This window comes from Schistocerca nitens, chromosome 2 (genome assembly GCF_023898315.1).
Source record: "Schistocerca nitens isolate TAMUIC-IGC-003100 chromosome 2, iqSchNite1.1, whole genome shotgun sequence".
NCBI lineage: Eukaryota > Metazoa > Arthropoda > Insecta > Orthoptera > Acrididae > Schistocerca > Schistocerca nitens.
In genome coordinates, this window is record NC_064615.1 from 1,005,104,586 (window position 1) to 1,005,125,526 (window position 20,941).

At 39.8% G+C, this 20,941-nt stretch overlaps 1 protein-coding gene across 1 annotated transcript in view; it reads left to right on the forward strand.

Moving 5' to 3' along the window:
- Window positions 1-20,941, forward strand: part of LOC126237354 (calpain-5-like) — a 252,548-nt gene that overhangs the window by 118,478 nt on the left and 113,129 nt on the right. Inside the window, exons 6-7 of the mRNA XM_049947420.1 lie at window positions 9,155-9,276; window positions 13,023-13,100. Of these exons, the coding sequence (XP_049803377.1) occupies window positions 9,155-9,276; window positions 13,023-13,100 (200 nt within the window). The remainder of the gene's footprint in view (window positions 1-9,154; window positions 9,277-13,022; window positions 13,101-20,941) is intronic.

Consider the following 20,941-nt stretch of genomic DNA (forward strand, 5'->3'; position numbering starts at 1 on the left):
AATGTTCATCTATTTCTGAAAAATTTGGACTCCTTGTTGTGCTATCTGTCAGACAGGGGGAAGCAAATTATTATTTGTGGGGACTTCAATGTAGATTCTCTGAAAGAGGGTAATAGGAAAAATGACCTTGAAGTATTACTCGGTTCTTTCAATTTGACACCCGTTATTGATTTTCCTACTCGGGTGGTAAAGGATAGCAGCTCACTGATAGATAACTTCTTTATAGACCAAGATAAGTTTAACCAGATAAATGCTCAGCCAGTTGAGAATGGTCTTTCTGATCATGGTGCCCAGCTAGTTACAATATATGACATAGCTCCATTCACCAATACTAAACAGTCCTCCAAAGTAGTACGTTCAGTCAACGATTTAACAATTGCAAATTTCAGGGAAAGCCTACAGCAGTTAGACTGCGATGAGGTGTACTGTGAACCTGATGCTAATTTAAAATATAATTTATTTCATGACATTTTTGTAAATGCATTTGAAAACTGCTTCCCCAAGAAAATAGTTAAATATACTCGTAAGAAACCTTGTAACAAACCATGGCTTACTAAGGGTATAAAAATATCTTGTAACCTTAAAAGGGAAATACACTCCTGGAAATTGAAATAAGAACACCGTGAATTCATTGTCCCAGGAAGGGGAAACTTTATTGACACATTCCTGGGGTCAGATACATCACATGATCACACTGACAGAACCACAGGCACATAGACACAGGCAACAGAGCATGCACAATGTCGGCACTAGTACAGTGTATATCCACCTTTTGCAGCAATGCAGGCTGCGATTCTCCCATGGAGATGATCGTAGAGATGCTGGATGTAGTCCTGTGGAACGGCTTGCCATGCCATTTCCACCTGGCGCCTCAGTTGGACCAGCGTTCGTGCTGGACGTGCAGACCGCGTGAGACGACGCTTCATCCAGTCCCAAACATGCTCAATGGGGGACAGATCCAGAGATCTTGCTGGCCAGGGTAGTTGACTTACACCTTCTAGAGCACGTTGGGTGGCACGGGATACATGCGAACGTGCATTGTCCTGTTGGAACAGCAAGTTCCCTTGCCGGTCTAGGAATGGTAGAACGATGGGTTCGATGTCGGTTTGGATGTACCGTGCACTATTCAGTGTCCCCTCGACGATCACCAGTAGTGTACGGCCAGTGGAGGAGATCGCTCCCCACACCATGATGCCGGGTGTTGGCCCTGTGTGCCTCGGTCGTATGCAGTCCTGATTGTGGCGCTCACCTGCACGGCGCCAAACACGCATACGACCATCATTGGCACCAAGGCAGAAGCGACTCTCATCGCTGAAGACAACACATCTCCATTCGTCCCTCCATTCACGCCTGTCATGACACCACTGGAGGCGGGCTGCACGATGTTGGGGCGTGAGCGGAAGACGGCCTAACGGTGTGCGGGACCGTAGCCCAGCTTCATGGAGACGGTTGCGAATGGTCCTCGCCGATACCCCAGGAGCAACAGTGTCCCTAATTTGCTGGGAAGTGGCGGTGCGGTCCCCTACGGCACTGCGTAGGATCCTACGGTCTTGGCATGCATCCGTGCGTCGCTGCGGTCCGGTCCCAGGTCGACGGGCACGTGCACCTTCCGCCGACCACTGGCGACAACATCGATGTACTGTGGAGACCTCACACCCCACGTGTTGAGCAATTCGGCGGTACGTCCACCCGGCCTCCCGCATGCCCACTATACGCCCTCGCTCAAAGTCCGTCAACTGCACATACGGTTCACGTCCACACTGTCGCGGCATGCTACCAGTGTTAAAGACTGCGATGGAGCTCCGTATGCCACGGCAAACTGGCTGACACTGACAGCGGCGGTGCACAAATGCTGCGCAGCTAGCGCCGCGGCCAACACCGCGGTTCCTGGTGTGTCCGCTGTGCCGTGCGTGTGATCATTGCTTGTACAGCCCTCTCGCAGTGTCCGGAGCAAGTATGGTGGATCTGACACACCGGTGTCAATGTGTTCTTTTTTCCATTTCCAGGAGTGTATATCTGACAGCAAGAAAGAGTAGTGACCCAGAAACTATCAAACATTATAAAAACTTCTGTGTTATATTAAGAAAAGTTGAAAGTTATTAAAAAATCCAGAATTATGTGTATCATGTCTAAAATCAGCAACTCTGATAATAAAATTAAAACAATTTGGAATATTATTAAAAGAGAAACAGGTCAACCAAGAGCACAGGAAGACAGTATTACCATCAAATTGAATGAAAACTTTACGAACAAAAAGTCAGAAGTTGAAAATATTTTTAATAATCATTTTCTAAATGTTGTGGATATAGTAGGATCCTGGTGTTCATTAGAAGATGCTAGGTTGGTTGGTTGGTTTGGGGAAGGAGGCCAGACAGCGAGGTCATCGGTCTCATCGGATTAGGGAAGGATGGGGAGGGAAGTCGGCCGTGCCCTTTGAAAGGAACCATCCCGGCATTTGCCTGGAGCGATTTAGGGAAATCACGGAAAACCTAAATCAGGATGGCCGGACGTGGGATTGAACCGTCGTCCTCCCGAATGCGAGTCCAGTGTCTAACCACTGCGCCACCTCGCTCGGTGGAAGATGCTAGGCTGTTAATGGAAGAGGCCATACCTATGCAATTTGATACAATTGAAATCTCACCCACTTCTCCCTCTGAAATTAGGAAAATAATAAACTTGCTTAAAAGCAAAAACTCACATGGAATTGATGGCATTTCCAGCAAAATACTAAAAGCTTGTTCTCAACAGATAAGTAAGATTCTCAGCCACCTGTGTAATAGCTCTCTGGAACAGGGCATTTTCCCTGATAGACTGAAATATGCTATTGTTATACCTTTGCATAAAAAGGGGGATAGATCTGATGTCAACAATTACTGTCCAATCTCCCTTCTAACAGCTTTATCCAAAATTTTTGACAAAGTAATATATTCAAGAGTAGCTTCTCATATTTGTAAAAATGAAGTACTAACAAAATGTCGGCTTGGTTTCCAGAAAGGTTTTTCAACAGCAAATGCCATATATGCTTTCACCAATCAAATTTTGAATGATCTGAATAACCGAACTCCACCCATTGGGATTTTTTGTGATCTCTCAAAGGCTTTTGATTGTGTAAATCATGTATTTCTGCTAGACAAGCTCAAGTATTGTGGCATGAGTGGGACAGTGCACAGATGGTTTAATTCGTACCTAACTGGAAGAGTGCAGAAAGTTGAAATAAGTAGTTCTCATAATATGCAAAGATCAGCACATTCCTCAAACTGGGGAACTATCAAGAATGGGGTTCCACAAGGGTCAGTCTTGGGTCCTTTGTTGTTCTTAATATATATTAATGACTTGCCATTCTATATTCATGAAGAGGCAAAGTTAGTTCTCTTTGCTGATGATACAAGTATAGTAATCACACCTGACAAACAAGAATTGTCAATACTGTCTTTCAGAAAATTACTAAGTGGTTCCTTGTAAACGGACTCTCACTGAATTTTGATAAGACACAGTACATACAGTTCCGTATAGTGAATGGTATGACGCCATTAATAAATATAGACCTTAATCAGAAGCATATAGCTAAGGTAGAATATTCCAAATTTTTAGGTGTGTCCATTGATGAGAGGTTAAATTGGAAGAAACACATTGATGATCTGCTGAAACGTTTGAGTTCAGCTACTTATGCAATAAGGGTCATTGTAAATTTTGGTGATTAACATCTTAGTAAATTAGCTTACTACGCCTATTTTCACTCATTGCTTTCATATGGCATCATATTATGGGGTAATTCATCACTGAGGAATAAAGTATTTATTGCACAAAAGCTTGTAATCAGAATAAGGACCATGGAGTCCACCCAAGATCATCCTGCAGACATTTATTTAAGGATCTAGGGATATTAACAGTATCTTCTCAGTATATATACTCTCTTATGAAATTTTTTATTAACAACCAAACCCAATTCAAAAGTAATAGCAGTGTGCATAACAACAATACTAGGAGAAAGTATGATCTTCACTATTCAAGATTAAATCTAACTTTGGCACAGAAAGGGGTGAATTATACTGCCACTAAAGTCTTTGGTCACTTACCAAATAGTATCAAAAGTCTGACAGATAACCAACAAGTATTTAAGAAGAAATTAAAAGAATTTCTGACGGACAACTCCTTCTACTCCATAGAGGAATTTTTAGATATAAATTAAGGGGAAAAAAACAAAAAACAAAAATATAGAAAAAATAAAAAATAAAAAAATAATAAAACACAAAAAAATAAAAAAGTTGTTATATTAACTTAAGTATGTTGTTAAATTAACTTAATTATGTCATGTATTGGAAAAGTTGACTCGTTCCACATCATTACAAAATATCATATTCATGATCCATGGAACTAGTATTAATCTAATCTAATCAACTATTTCCTACATCATCTGAAATCCTTGCACCTCCCACTCCAACCACACTCCTTGCTTGTCACCATTGATGCCACCTCCCTCTATACAGACATCCCCCACATACATGGTCTGTCTGCTGTTGAACATTTCCTCAGTAAGTGTCCACCTAATTCCAAATCTATGATGTCCTTCCTACTCACCGTAATGAACCACATAATTGTTGTTGTTGTTGTTGTTGTTGTTGTTGTGGTCTTCAGTCCTGAGACTGGTTTGATGCAGCTCTCCATGCTACCCTATCCTGTGCAAGCTTCTTCATCTCCCAGTACCTACTGCAACCTACATCCTTCTGAATCTGGTTAGTGTATTGATCTCTTGGTCTTCCTCTACGATTTTTACCCTCCACGCTGCCCTCCAATGCTAAATTTGTGATCCCTTGATGCCTCAAAACATGTCCTACCAACCGATCCCTTCTTCTAGTCAAGTTGTGCCACAAACTTCTCTTCTCCCCAATCCTATTCAATACCTCCTCATTAGTTACGTGATCTACCCACCTTATCTTCAGCATTCTTCTGTAGCACCACATTTCGAAAGCTTCTATTCTCTTCTTGTCCAAACTGGTTATCATCCATGTTTCACTTCCATACATGGCTACGCTCCATACAAATACTTTCAGAAACGACTTCCTGACACTTAAATCTATACTCGATGTTAACAAATTTCTCTTCTTCAGAAACGATTTCCTTGCCATTGCCAGTCTACATTTTATATCCTCTCTACTTCGACCATCATCAGTTATTTTACTCCCTAAATAGCAAAACTCCTTTACTACTTTAAGTGTCTCATTTCCTAATCTAATCCCCTCCACATAATTACCAACAACTATTTCACCTTTGAGGGGCAGACATACATACAGGTCAGGGGTACATCCATGGAAACCAGGATGGCTACATCCTATGCCAACCTTTTCATGGGTCACTTGTAAGGGGTCTTCCTGGGATCCATAAGTCTTGTGCTTCTGGTTTGGTTTAGATACTGGATACATTGATGACATATTTACCATATGGTCTCATGGTGATGCTGACCAGCTAAAATTCCTGGAATCTCTGAATACCTTCTCCCAATTAAATTTCATATGGTCTTATTCCGAATCCCATTCCACTTTCCTTGGCGTTGATCTCGTCCTCAACAAAGGCCAGCTACACACTTCCATCCACATTAAAGTTACCAAAAAACAACAGTACTTACATTTTGACAACTGCCATCCTTTACATGTCAGATGTTCCCTCCCATACAGCCTTGGCATCCAAGGCAAACGTATTTGTTCGGATGGAGCCTCTTTACAGCAATACACCATCATTGTCACTTCAGCCTTCAGTGCATGTAATTACCCCACCAGCCTAGTTAACAAGCAGATTTCCCGGGCCATCAAATCCAATTGTGGGACTGCTGATCCATCCACAAAAAAACGTCGGAGCACACAATTGGTGACTCAGTATTTCCTGGTGTGAGATGTGTTAATGAGCTACTTCAACAGGACCATGACATCCTAAAATCATGGCCTGAAATGAGATCCATTCTGTCTGAAATTTTGCTCACCACATCTAGAATAGCTTTCTGTCGCCCTCCCAATCTCCGCAATATTCTTATCAGACTGTGTGCTCCTTCTGCACCCATCTCCCTACCCTATGGCTTCTACCCCTGTGATCATCCCCACTGCAAGACTTGCCCTATGCACCCTCCTACCACCACCTGTAATAGCCCTGTAACTGGCAAAACGTATACTATCAAATGGAGAGCCACCTGTGAAACAACACATCATATATCAGCTTTTACTGTTCAGCCTTCTACATCGGAGTAACTAGCACCAAATTATCAATTAAGATGAGTGGGCATGGGCAGAGGGTATATACTGGCAACTCGCAATATCCTGTAGCAGAGCATGCTCTGCAACATGACATTCGCGACCTCGGTGCCTGTTTCACCACATGTGCCATCTGGATTCTCCCCCCAGACACCAGTTTCACAGAACTCCACAGGTGGGAACTAGCACTTCAACATGTCCTTGGTTCTCACCACCCACCTGGCCTTAATTACATTAATTTCTTTGGTCTCACCTTTTCTTCTCTGTAACTACTCTTTGCTTCACTCTGTTCTACATCTTTCATTGTCTTTCCCCTCTATTTTTCATTGCCCCCTCCAACCTCTGTTACATACAATGCACTTAGCTTCTCACTCTTATTAACTCATGCACATGTTTTATTAGTAATCTCTGTCTTGCATGCTACCCTGTCTTCCACCTTTAACCTCTCAGGTTTTTAAATCTTGTCCGATGCAGTCCCCAACAACCAGTCTCTCTTTCTTATCCCATATAGTAAGTCTCCCCTGACCCACGGTTCTGGGTGACTTTCCCAAAACCTACGCCTTTTCATAGACCTCTCCAGTCCTTTTCCTTCACCCTTCTTCTTTCCCCTTCAACCCTTCTGCCTGAAGAAGGCTCCACTGGCTCCAAAAACTTGATGAGTAGATTTTTTATCTATCCAATTAAATAATTTTATCAATAATTGATTGTTTTCATTTTTACTATATGTCTTGGTATATAGTCACAGTTTTGTTCCTGCCATAACCTTCTACCCTTATACTGTAAACCACTTGGTGGAAATGACATCTGGACAGGCCACGATTACCAACGTGAGACAGTTGTTTCCAGTACACAGGAAGCTTATGGAGTGCCTGTACCACTGTCCATTCTATGGCTGCTGCATGCTGATGGACTGCTTATGCAATAGAGAAAATTGTAAGTGTCGTCTTGAACAGCCACCTCCTCAGCATACCTATGTTTCTTTTGCGTGTACTTTAGTCATCCCACACAGGAAGCTTATGGAGTGCCTGTACCACTGTCCATTCTATGGCTGCTGCATGCTGATGGACTGCTTATGCAATTGAGAAAATTATAAGTGTCATCTTGAACAGCCACCTCCTCGGCATACCTATGTTACTTTTGTGTGTACTTTCAGATATATTTTACATTACTGCTCCTATAGTTAACATGCATGTATGCTTTTATATGTTATTAATTTACACCTCTTTTATGTTTATAAGTTAACCATTGCACTCTATATATATAAACTTTGGCAACGAATCTAATTTTTAACTACACTTTCTTATATTCTGATATGTGATTCCTCTCAGTAAATACAAGGACTGGCCAGAAGTAACCAACCTAACATCTGCACAGTTATCCACACAGTACATTCTTCACTCCCGAAATCATCCTGGCCTCAACCTATAGTAACCTACTGTCCCCACACCCACCACCCAACCATTTGCACCCCCTCTGTCAATCATCTCCTCCCAACTCACGTCCCCTCACCCTCATTGTGCACTGCTATCTGCCAATGCACCCACAGATCTTTTCCCCTTCCTTGCTCCTCTTCTTTCTGCTCCCTTTTTATCCCTTCCCTCTCTCCCCACAGCTTCCCGACACTGCACCACATAGTCATGTCTGCCACATCTAGTCCCTGCTTGCTTTACCAAGCAGCACTGGTTCTTCTTCCCCTATCCGTACCTGGCTATCACCCCCCCCCCCCCCCCTTTTCCACTACACTATGGGCTGTTGTTCCCATTCAACAAGTTGCAGTTTCAATCTGGACTGAACAGCTAGAGATAGCAGTTCTGTGTGTCTGAGGCTTGCTTGCTTGTGTGAGTGTGTGTTTTTCTTTTCTGATGAAGGTTTTGACAGAAAACTTAATGTCTTTTCGTTATGCCTGTCTTCAACTCAACATGTCATCTTTGTGTGCGTAGCAGTCTGTCCTTTCCATAACTGTTGATATTCCAACTTGGACTTTTGATTGTTTGGTTAAGAAGTGATTTTCATACATAAGTTGAAAATTGAAATATGGTCATAAATATACAAATAAGTGACAAATTAATGTTGTATTGATCCTTTGTAAACAGATGTATAATTCAGCAGATCTTTTCTGTTACATTGGTCATATCATATATCAGAGTGGAAATGCTGAGTGGTTGCTTAAAATAAGGGAAAGGCAACCAGTCAATTATAGCAGACTAATGTGTGAGCTATAGACACATGTACCAGGCAACAGTATTCATACTAGCTATCAAGCTCTTACTCTTTTTCTGTCAAAGTAACACAGATTCACACACACAACCACACAAACACCCAAGTGCATGCTCCCACAGTGAGACTGACAGAATGTTTCACAGAAAACCCATAAAACTAAAGAAACAAATAATTACCAAAGAGTTAAGTGGGCACCAGAAATCAAACATAGTTGTAAATAGTGGTGTAACACAAACAATATTTCAGAGATTGATTGGTGTCCAAGCAGTATGTATGTGTTAAACACATCACAGCACCTGAAGGAGGTAACTGGAGCTTATTGAAATATTGTACAGAATAATGGAATGAACAACTCGTATGAACACCCAAGAGCATGTCATTAAGCACATATATCATTAATCACTTCAGTCACCAACCATGTGTCCTTTGCGTTGCTGTCTTGTAAGGTAATAAAATTACTTTCTTTTGTTTATGTAGAATATGTTCATTTGATGCAAAGGCTGAAATACCTTTGTTATTTTTTCGTCTTATAGATCTGATGATGATTATGATGTCTGTAAAGCTCAAACTGCGTAACTACTCAAATATAATACAATGTGACCAAGACAGCAAATTCTGTAATTTATTTTTTAAAAATTCAACTTAATAGAAGACAGTTTTGTTAAATGTCAGTTTATTTCTTCTGTCACGTTTAGGTTCTGAATGAAGAAGAATTTGGTACCAGAACAGATATGGGTCTCTGCAGAGGAACTGCCTATGCTGTGACAGCTGTCAAAAAAGTTTATTTGGGAGAAACAAGCCTGAGGAATATTTTCAAGTAAGAGTTAAGTAAAATACTGTACTGATAAATCATGCTTTTATATAAGCTAATAATGGTAGTTGACTGGAATACTCTCTTTCAAATTCTAAAGGTGGCAGGGGTAAAATACAGGGAGCAAAAGGCTATTTACAATTTGTACAGAAACCAGATGGAAGTTATAAGAGTCGAGGGACATTAAAGAGAAGCAGTGGTTGGGAAGGGAGTGAGACAGGGTTCTAGCCTCTCCCCGATGTTATTCAATCTGTATATTGAGCAAGCAGTAAAGAAAACAAAAGAAAAATTCGGGGTAGGTATTAAAATCCATGGAGAAGAAATAAAAACTTTGAGGTTTGCCGATGACATTGTAATTCTATCAGAGACAGCGAAGGACTTGGAAGAGCAGTTGAACGGAATGGACAGTGTCTTGAAAGGAGGGTATAAGATGAACACCAACAAAAGCAAAACGAGGATAATGGAATATAGTCGAATTAAGTCAGGTGATGCTGAGGGAATTAGATTAGAAAATGAGACACTTAAAGTAGTAAAGGAGTTTTGCTATGTGGGGAGCAAAATAACTGATGATAGTCGAAATAGAGAAGATATAAAATTCAGACTGGCAATGGCAAAGAAAGCGTTTCTGAAGAAGAGAAATTTGTTAACATCGAGTATAGATTTAAGTGTCAGGAAGTCGTTTCTGAAAGTATTTGTATGGAGTGTAGCCATGTATGGAAGCGAAACATGGACGATAAATAGTTTGGACAAGAAGAGAATAGAAGCTTTCAAAATGTGGTGCTACAGAAGAATGCTGAAGATTAGATGGGTAGATCACATAACTAATGATGAAGTATTGAATAGAATTGGGGAAAAGAGGAGTTTGTGGCACAACTTGACAAAAAGAAGGGATCGGTTAGTAGGACATGTTCTGAGGCATCAAGGGATCACAAATTTAGCATTGGAGGGCAGCGTGGAGGGTAAAAATTGTAGAGGGAGACCAAGAGATGAATACACTAAGCAGATCCAGAAGGATGTAGGTTGCAGTAAGTACTGGGAGATGAAGAAGCTTGCACAGGATAGGGTAGCATGGAGAGCTGCATCAAACCAGTCTCAGGACTGAAGACCACAACAACAACAACAACAACAACAACAACAATACTAATGGTAGGAGCAGGTTTAAGACCTGCTTTAAGTGGAACACAACTACAAGTAGCCCTTCCAAACAAAGCAATCCTTGGATCAGCAACTTGTGATTATTTCTCTCTGTGTCTGTGAATTTGATACTCCATGTGCAGGCATGTTTAACTGATAAAATGTGTGCATACTGACATTTTTTCCTCTGTGTATGTTTTGACACTGAATTATTGAGCTGACTTCTCATTTATTTATTTTTTTATAATGCTGTACATTTTCTCGTATTTCTCATGTGTCTTTGCTTGGTATACAGTTACATTTTTGATTACTCTTTCTTGTGAAGAAGCAAGTAGCAACTAAACAATTTTTTATAAAATCAATATAAAGAATGGTTTATATACAGTGTTAGCACTGAACCTGAGTATTCTGGATTTAGTTTCTTCTGTTAACCTTTTATGGATTGTTTGGAAACATTTAACTATCAAGATCCCCCAGAAAATAAAGCTATAAACAGAAAGAGAACATTGTTGGCTGGAAACATTTGTGTAAGCTAATATACCAATCACTGAGGTATTTCTCAGTATGCTTACCACTTACAAAAATAGACACATTTCATATGATGGGTCCAACTTTTGTCTTCCTCGGCCATAAATCTCTGCCTAGGACTAAAACCTGTGCATGGCAGCTCTTTGCACATTTTCATCAATTGAAAATAGTAATGAGATAGTCATTTCTTCATACGTAAAAAAGGATGGAAATCACTGGGAACAAATTGTCCTGTAGAACAAATGGTAAAACACCTAATGAGATATTCTTCATATGTAAAAAAGGATGGAAATCACTAGGAACAAATTGTCCTATAGAACAAATGGCAAAACACCTCCCAGTGTAGCATGTACTGAAAACATATTGTGAATTAAGCTGTATGTGGAGAAACATTTTCAGTGTTCAGTTTAAAATAACATGTTCATTGAACATTTCACATCTCTTATTCTGAATGTTCCATCATAATTTGCAGAATCAGAGTATCTGTAGGGAATGTTAGCCAAGTTTCTGTAAACAGAATACACTAATATACCTGCTTCAGAAGATCATCATTAATAAATGACAGCCACCCAGTGCATTCTTCACCACTGAGAATTGGACAGCATCCGGAAAATCGCTTTCACTAGCAATATATCTTTCTTCTGATGATTTTCACCCTATACAATGACACAAACTAAAAATGAGTTTCGATATCCACTGCAATAACCCACTAAAATTCTTTATCAGGGGCCGTACTTGACTGTTGTAAGGATAAACACACAGCCCACATTTTTAGGTCCTACAGTGGTGATCAGGGAAAGCTTATCATTGTATGTGATTATCATATCCTCAGTCTCCCGCATGAATAATGGGAAATCCAGGATGGAAAAATGACTATATTATGAACAGGATAGATTCCTATTCACCACATAGTGGAGATGTTGAATCGCAGACAAAACACTGCTAAATAAGGAAGCTTTCAGCCAAAAGGCCTTCTTCTGAAGTAGAGAACACACACACACACACACACACACACACACACACACACACACACACACACACACGACTGCTGTCTCTGGGCACCCAGAAGCAGCAATCAAGTCTGTGTGAGTTTCATTGTGTGTGTGTGTGTGTGTGTGTGTGTGTGTGTGTGTGGTGTCTACTTCAGAAGAAGGCCTTTTGACCTAAAGCTTACTTGTTTAACGATATTTTTGTTGTGCCTGTCTGGAGCTCAACATCTCCAATATATGGTAATTAACGATCTAATCATTTCATAATATTGTCATAAAACCCCCCAAACATGTACACTTGCCTTCACAATTCATGGATTGCAATTTATGGATAACATCTGTTATTTTATTCACTGGTGGTGCCACACAGACTGTAAATATTTTTAAAAAGTCATTATCATCTAATACTATGAGCTGCTAATAAATGAACATTTTTTACTATTTTCAATCTTTCTGGTAATCAGGCCACATAAAAAATGTTGTTGCAGGCTAAATAGCAGCATATTACTGCTTTGGTGTCATTAATAAAATTAAAATTAAAATAAGACATTATGTAGCACTGTTGTCAAAAGGGTAAAATGCATTTACACATTTTTATTTTGTTTCCCCATTTCCATACTCATTGACATTACATGGCGTGCCCTCTGCATACTGCATGTTGCATGATGTTGATCATAAAGACTTAAATTGGTAGCAAATAAAGGTGTCTTTAATAGCAGCTAATGGTGTTACATAAAAATGCCTGCGTGATGATTCTTTAACTTCTCCTAAAGTATTTGTTGACAGAACAGTCTGATTTCCATGCGCTTGATGATGGTGACAGAGTTGCTAGCCGAAATATTGTGCCCGATGGACACTGAGAACTGGCAGAACAATTGTAGGCTGTTCTGTCAATGACTTTCTTCATTATATTATAGTAACTTTCTTATTGGTTGTCACGAACATTGTCTTTGCCATTTCTTTAAAATGATAGTGATATCACTTTAATTTATTTAACTGTTGGTTCTTGGTGAAACATTGTATATTGCACTAACAAAATGAAACACATTTTTAGCCTTGTCTCAAAAACTTTATTGTTATAGTGATATGTTGTATTTGCAGAGGACGAGAGAAGCTCCGAATGGTTCGACTTCGAGATCTGCTTAATGATAAGATCAAGAGTGAGACAGAGTCCAAAGGGTTTGTAAAAGAGTTATTTCATTTGGAATTGTCATTGTATTTGTTAATAAACTATAAGAAAAATCAAACAATGGAAAATCTGGGATGAAATAATGAGAATATTACGAAAAGGACAGTTGCTACTCGCTATATAGCAGGGATGCTGAGTCGCAGGTAGGCACATTGAAAAGACTGTCAACCAAAAGTTTCGACCAACTGGGCTGTGTGTGTGTGTGTGTGTGTGTGTGTGTGTGTGTGTGTCTGTGTGTGTGTGTCTGTGTGCGCTGTCGCACGCACGTGCATGTGTGTGTTCTGATGAAGGCCTGTTTGACCAAAAGCTTTGTTTGACAGTCTTTTTGTTATGCCTGTCTGCGACTCAGCAACTCCATTGTATGGTGAATTACAACTTTTCTTCGCATAACATTGTCATTAAGCTACAAGAAGAGTTATCAGTAGCTTAAATATGAGGAGGATTGAAAAGAAATGCAGAATAATTTTTCTCCCCTGGTATTGCAACAGGAAGTTGAAATTTCATGACGATGTAGTTTGAAGTTTTCGCTACAAAGGGTATTTTGTTTTCATGTCCAACTATAGCAAGAGAAGCCTGAACTACGAAACAAACATGGTGAGTATGTTACTGTCTTGAACGTGTGAAGATCAGTGAAGTGTAGTTTGATATATGGGCCAAAGGGCTGAAACTTAAGTGAAATTCACAGGGTCCAATTGTATGGACTGTAGAAATGTTTCCAGGTGGTGTGCATTCTTCCAGGAGGGCTGTGTGAACCATAGATAGAGTGCTGCTGGTAACAGGTGCAACCCCACAGAATGTTGGAGCCACTGAGGTAGCAGTTTTGAATAACCAGCATGTGCGACTGTGAACTTGATCACAGCAGTTCAGCATTTCCTATGGTGCAGTGTATGATATTGTTGATGGCACATAGAAATTTCGTGAAGTTAGTGCTTGCTGGGTGCCTAAGAACCTGAGGGAAAACCAAAAGGGGCAGGGAATGATGACAGTTAACATGTTATGCTGCAGAAGGACATGACTTTCTGGAATCATCACTGCTGAAGAGTCATGAGCATACCACTACATGCCCAAAACCAAGCATGGTTCAATGGAACGGAAACATACTGGTTCCCCAGTGTGAAAAAAAATTCAAAGTGGGTCACTCTGCTAGAATAGTGCATGTGACAGTGTTTTGGGATATGCACGGTGTGCTATTGGTGGAGTTTGTTGAACACAGCACCACTGTGAATGCTGCAGCCCACATTAAAACTTTAGTTGAGCTACGTTGTGCCCTTCATGACAAACGCAACAACATTGATGCAGATGGTGTCAAACTTCTTCATGACAATGCTCGCCCCCGTATTGTTGCTCCTGTTCGTGAGAAAATTCCCAAAATTGAGTGGAAGGTGCTCCAGCATCCACCATACAATCTGGACCTTGCACCACTGGACTTTCATCTGTTTGGTCCCATAAAGAAATTCCTGGCCAGCCAACACTTTGCGACAGATGAGGAAATGAAATCAGCAGATGGCTGTACTCCAATCAAACAGACTTCTGTGAACAGGTCATATTGAAACTTGTTCCATGATGGGAGAAATGTGTTGAGAACATAGGTGGCTATGTGGAAAAGTGGGTAAAATATGTAAGTTCGTTTGTGATTTTTTTTGTTTTGTTTTGTTGTCTATTAAATATTTTGGTAATAAAATTATTGTGCATTACCTTCTTATCTTCCTCATATAACTGGAAGTGCGTGCCACAATTAGTCCCTTTCTGAAATTCTGTGCCATTTAAAGCACTTAGTCCATGGTTACATGAGTTTGAAAATATTTTGTGTATGCTGTATTGGAGATGTGCTGAGAATCTAACAACTCTCAAATTCTCCTTCACAATAACAGATGTATGCTTCTCGTAGCATTTGAACCACAACTAAAATAAACAAATCAGAAACAACTATATTTGTACTGGAAGAATAATTCAAAAATATTTCTGAATCATATTTGCCGTTTTATTCACTGTTGACAATTGTGGTAGCTGTGGCAACACATTTTATTTTGTTTATCCATATTATAGTGGACCTTGTTGAGGTCTGCAAAGATGATGCAAAATTACACATGTAAATTGCTTCACTCTTTCATTGCCAAAACTGGTTGATGTAATGGATATTGGCAGAAAGCTGTCATTTTCAGGTGCCCAAATGTTGATAATGCATTTTGCTTGTAGCTACACATCTCTCTGAAATGTACTAGGTTGGTTAGATGGTTAAGCATTATCATTTGTATGCTAAAAGCACAGTATAGAATCTGGTTCTAGCAAACATAAAACAAAGAAAAACAAAGACAAGAATATTTGTTTCCAACCTTTTTCATCAAATTTACAATGGTGGTGTGTGACCTTGCTGTTCGGTCCCCTCCCCCAAATCAACCAATCTGAAATAAAATGTATCCTCCAATCATATAGACAACAGCATTTTCCCATATGATATAATTAGCACAGAGAGCAAAAACATCACTTTTCAAGTAAGTGAAACATGACCTCAGTGGTATCCATGAAAAAATGTAACAATTGAAAAGACAAATCATTTTTTAACTGTGCATTATTAGTTGTGAGATTTATCAGCTAATGTTTGAAACAGCGAAAGTTTCATGCTGAATCAAAAGTTTTTAGTCATAAAAGAAAGTTTCTTAGTAACTGTCTCTTGATATATGTGAGTGCAAATAGCTTAAAATGTTACTCAGCTTATTGGCAAAGGTTGCGATTAATTTTTCTGCTCTTTTAATACTAAAGATGAGATTTGTGTCATTTGCTACATAAGCCTTCATCAGGCAGTAATCTCAACAGCTTGCATCTGCTACACTAACTGAAACAAAGCTATGCTAGATCAAACAGTGGAAACTCCATGTTGGAATATCAACAATGTAAAGAAAAGATAGAGTGCTACTTACTGTAAAGATGGAACATTAAATTGCAGACAGACATAGTTAAAAGACATTTACACATTAGCTTTCAGTCACAGCCTTCGTCAAACACACACACACACACACACGCATATGTCTCGCACATGCGACTGGCATGCATTCTGGTCTGAGCTGCCGGAGATGGTGGTCATGCGTGCGTGTTGTGTGCTTGCATATGTGAGTGAATGTGTGTACATGTTTCTCTTTCTTTTTTTCTGACAAAGGCTGCGCCTAAAAGCTACTGTATTAGTGTCTTTTAATTGTACGTGTCTGCAACTTAACGTGTCATTGTACGATAAGTATCAATCTGTCTTTCCCTTACATTGTTAATATTATGCTATAAGTAGATACTCGTGCTATAAGTTTCTTTATCTGGCACTTATTGTGTTTATTAATGTCTTTCAAGAAATTATTGTCAAGAAGTTGATGAAAGATTCCTCAAAGACAGATGATGAAGAGTTTTTAACACAAACTTTTATTCATAATGATTTCCGTATTCAGCAGAGCATACATTTTATTACATGTTAAGACATACTATGCTCAGTTTATTTTCTATAAGTCACACAGGTTTTTATTACATTAAAAAGTTCCAGCAGATAGTACAAAGTTCTTTCTTTTAGCTGCAATAGTGCTTTTCACTGACTCTTATATGTCTGTAAATATGCCATTGCTTTCTGGGGTTTATCAACAGGTTGCCTCTGTAGATGTGTGATATTTAATTATACATTAATCACAGTTTTAACCATGAACTTCATTTTTCAGTTATAATTTCACATACAAAACCATTTACAAAAAAATTATCACTGTTATTAAAACTACACAAAGCAAATATTTTAAATATAGTTTTGGCATTTGTCTTGATGCCAATTTGTATTACTCACATATTTACCAGTTGACCAGTTTGTGACTGCTATTCATAACCAAAAAAATTAAAAAGAAGTACCAGATTATACTTTCAAATGATATTGCACCTCACTGATTCTCTTTTTCTAGAAATTATTGTCTTAGTTCTTTTGTCATCTAATGGGATTTCTGCTGTTTGTATTCTTTTCTGTTAGTTACTTTCTTCTCACTTATTACTATACCTGGGCACTTCTGCAGTTACTTTAAAATAAAATTATATTGCTGTTCTTTTTAATATTGCATTAGATATGAAATATTTGGTCAGTAGTTATTATATGCACATACTACATGCTATTCAGTGAAGTCACTGAAATTGCAGGACATTACAATTTCATAACTTAATTTTACTATAGAATGGTGAAAGAAGAGAGTTTTTGGCAGAATTTGAGCATTAGGCTAAAATAAAATTTTGCAGTAAAGTTCTGAAAGAATTTGAATACTTTAGGAGTAAAGGAGACCACGGACCATTAAGCAGGAGCATTGTCAGTGGGCACACACAAAAAAGAAAGAAAATTTCCTAGCTTTTTTAGGCTAGAGTCCAATACACACAGAACATCCGAACTACATACTTTATTAGGGGTATTATTATCTCTCACCATGCCCTGAAATAAATGGACATCCCACCCAAGATTCTTCACACCCTTCCTAAAATGGTGGTCCATCGCCCACCCAACCTACACAACATCCTAACCCATCCATATGCCATCCCACTCCCAACCTCTTGCACTGTGGAAGACCAAAGTTCAAGATCTGCCGAATCCACCCATCCAGCACTTCCCACTTTAGTCCTGTCACAGGCTCATCCTTCCCCATCAATGCTCAGGCCATCTTTGAAAGCATCTATGTCATATACTAACTCAAATGCAAACACTGCACACTTCTTTATGTTGGTATAATTGCCGAGCAGGTGTCCACCAGGATGAATGGCCACCACCAAACTTTTTCCAAGAACACAGTTGACCATGCAGTGGCACAACACAGCTAAACACAACTATGCTCAGTTTCAGTGGCTACCTCTCAGCCCGGGTCATCTGGATCCTCCCCTCCATCACCAGCTTCTTAGAACTATGCAGATGGGAGTTACCCTTACAACACTCCTTCACTCCCGCAATTGTTCTGGCCTCAATCTCCAGTAACCCACTGTCTCCACATCCTCCACCCAACAGTGTCCCCTTCCTCCATCCTGTCACCATCTCCCAATTCACATCCCCATGTCACCTTCAGCGTGTGCAACTCTTCACTGGCTTCAACAACCGTGCATCACACACCTTGCTCTTGCACCTGCTGCCCTCCCTCAAGGATTCCTAGCCAGCATTCTGGCTGACTCCCTCCCAGCAACTATCCTTCCACCCACAACCCTCCCCCCTGCCTGCTGCCTCACTCTCCCTCTACCCACCCTATCCAACCCAACCTCTACATCATCCTAGTCCACCTGCCAAAAACAGCACAGGTGGTGTGCGTCCAGCCAGTGTGATGTCGTGTGTGTGTGTGTGGGGGGGGGGGGGGGGGGGGGGGGAGGCAAAAGGGGGGGGGTCACTGTGCATGTTGATGGCTCCATGATGTTTCTGCTTTTTGATGAGTGGTCTCCTTTACTCCTAAAATACTTAGGTTTAAATAAAAATGTTCATCAAGGTGTTTATCAAATTTTCCATACACAAAAAAAAAAATGAGCTTTAATTAGGTTCACACATCTGGTGTGCAAGATACATAGACAGGCGAAATACCTGCAGACTTCAAGGTCAATGTAATAATTCTAGTTCCAAAAAAGGCAAGTGCTGACAGATGTGAATATGACTGAACTATCAATTTAATAAGTAATGGTTGCAAAATACTGACACAAATTATTTACAAGAGAATGGTAAAATTTATAGAAACCACCTTCAGGGAAGATTAGTTTGGGTTCTGGAGAAATGTAGGAACATGCCTGGCATTATTGTCCACATAATTTATCTTAGAAGATAAGTTAAATAAAGGCAGACTGACGTCCATAGCATTTGTAGATGCAGAGAAACATTCTGAAGGTAGCATTGTAATTCTGAAGGTAGCAGAGATAAAATACAGAGAGCAAAAGGTTATTTAAACTTGTATAGAAACCCTGACTGCAGTTACAAGACTCGAAGGATATGAAAGGAAAGCAGTGGCTGAGCAGAGAGTGAGCTGCAGCATGAGGCTATCCTCCATGTTAGTCCACCTGTACATTGAGCAAGCAGTAAAGGAAACCAAGGAGAAATTTTTGGAGTAAATTTAAATTTGGAGAGAAGAAATAAAAAAGAGAGAGCCAATAACTTGGGAAAACAACTGAATGGAATGGATAGTGTTGTAAAAAAGAGATTATAAGATGAACATCAACAAAAGAAAACAAGTATAATTGAATTTAGTGAAAGCAAATCAGGTGATGCTGAAGAAATTAGATTAGGAAGTGAGACACAAAATGTAGTAGATGAGATTTGCTATTTGGGGAGCAAAATAACCAGTTGTGGCTGAAGTAGAGGGGATATAAAGTGCACACTGGCCATAGCATGAAAGGTATTTCTGAAAAAGAGGAATTTGTAAACATGTAACATAAATTTAAGTGTTAGGAAGTATTTTTCTAAAGGTATTTGTTTGATTTGAACTCTTGTACAGAGGAGAAATGTAGACAATGAACAGTTCATACAAGAAGAGTAAAACGCGTTTGAAATGTGATGTTACAGAGGAATACTGAAGATTAGGTGGGTAGATCAAGGAGCTAATGAGAAGATAATGAATCAAGTTGAAGAAAAAAGAAATTTATGGCACAACTTATCTAAAAGAAGGGATCATTTGATAGGATGCATCCTCAAGCATGACGAGATTACTGATCTGTAGGGGAGAGAAGTGTACGGAGTAAATCTGCAGGGGAAGACTGAGGGATGATTACAGTAATGTCAGATCACCAAAGTTAAGCACTGTCGGGCTGGGCTAGCACTTGAATGGGTGACCATCCGGTCTGCCGAGCGCTGTTGGCAAGCGGGGTGCACTGAGCCCTTGAGAGGCAAACTGAGGGGTAACTTGATTGATGAGATATAGCGGCTCCGGTCTTGGAAACTGACATACAGTTGGGAGAGCAGCGTGCTGGACATGCCCCTCCATATCTGCATCCAGTGACGCATATGGGCTGAGGATATCACGGCGGCCAGTCAGTACCATTGGGCCTTCATGTCCTGTTTAGGAGGAGTATAGTTTAGTTTAGTTTATTTGTAAATAAAGAGGGTTAGACAGGGCAGAGTAGCATAGTGAGCTGCATCAAACCATTCTTTAGACTAAAGACAACAACAACAACAGATCCCTTATTTTATCAGCCATTATGCGATTGCTGAGAGCATTCCGTAAAAGCTCAACAAAGATTTCAGAATTAATAGTATTGTTCTGTATACATTACAACCTGCTGAATGCTTCATACCAGAGTGGTGGTTTGCATCTCAATTGTCTTAAATTCAACTGTTTTTTTGTAGATGACTGTGATGATTAGATGTAGAATATAGTGTTGACTTTGTGTTATTATGAAGTTTTGCAAATGAGAACCTTCCTTTTTTAAATGATCACATGAAACTTCTCAGAGAGTTTGGATACTGTCTTCCAGTCAGATTTCTTGCTGTAGATGAAATGTCAATTGTCATTTTCCTTGAGATGGAAAAGCTTCTGTCCACAAATCATCATGGTTTTAGAAAGCATCACTCATGCAACACTCAGCTTGCCCTTTCCTCACATGATCTAGGCAGAGTCCATATTTCTAGATTTCTGAAATGAATTCGACAGGGTGTTCTACTGTGAACTGTTAATGAAGTTATGAGCATATGGAGTAGGTACCCTGATGTGTGAGTGGCTTGAGGGCTCATTAAGAAACAGAACCCAGTACAATGTGCTGAATGGCAAGTGTTAATCAGAGGCAAGGTTATTTTCTACATCTGGTGGACCTAGTGAGCAGCCACATGCAGCTGTTTGCTGTGGTGTATGGGAAGGTGTCATCATTGAGTGAC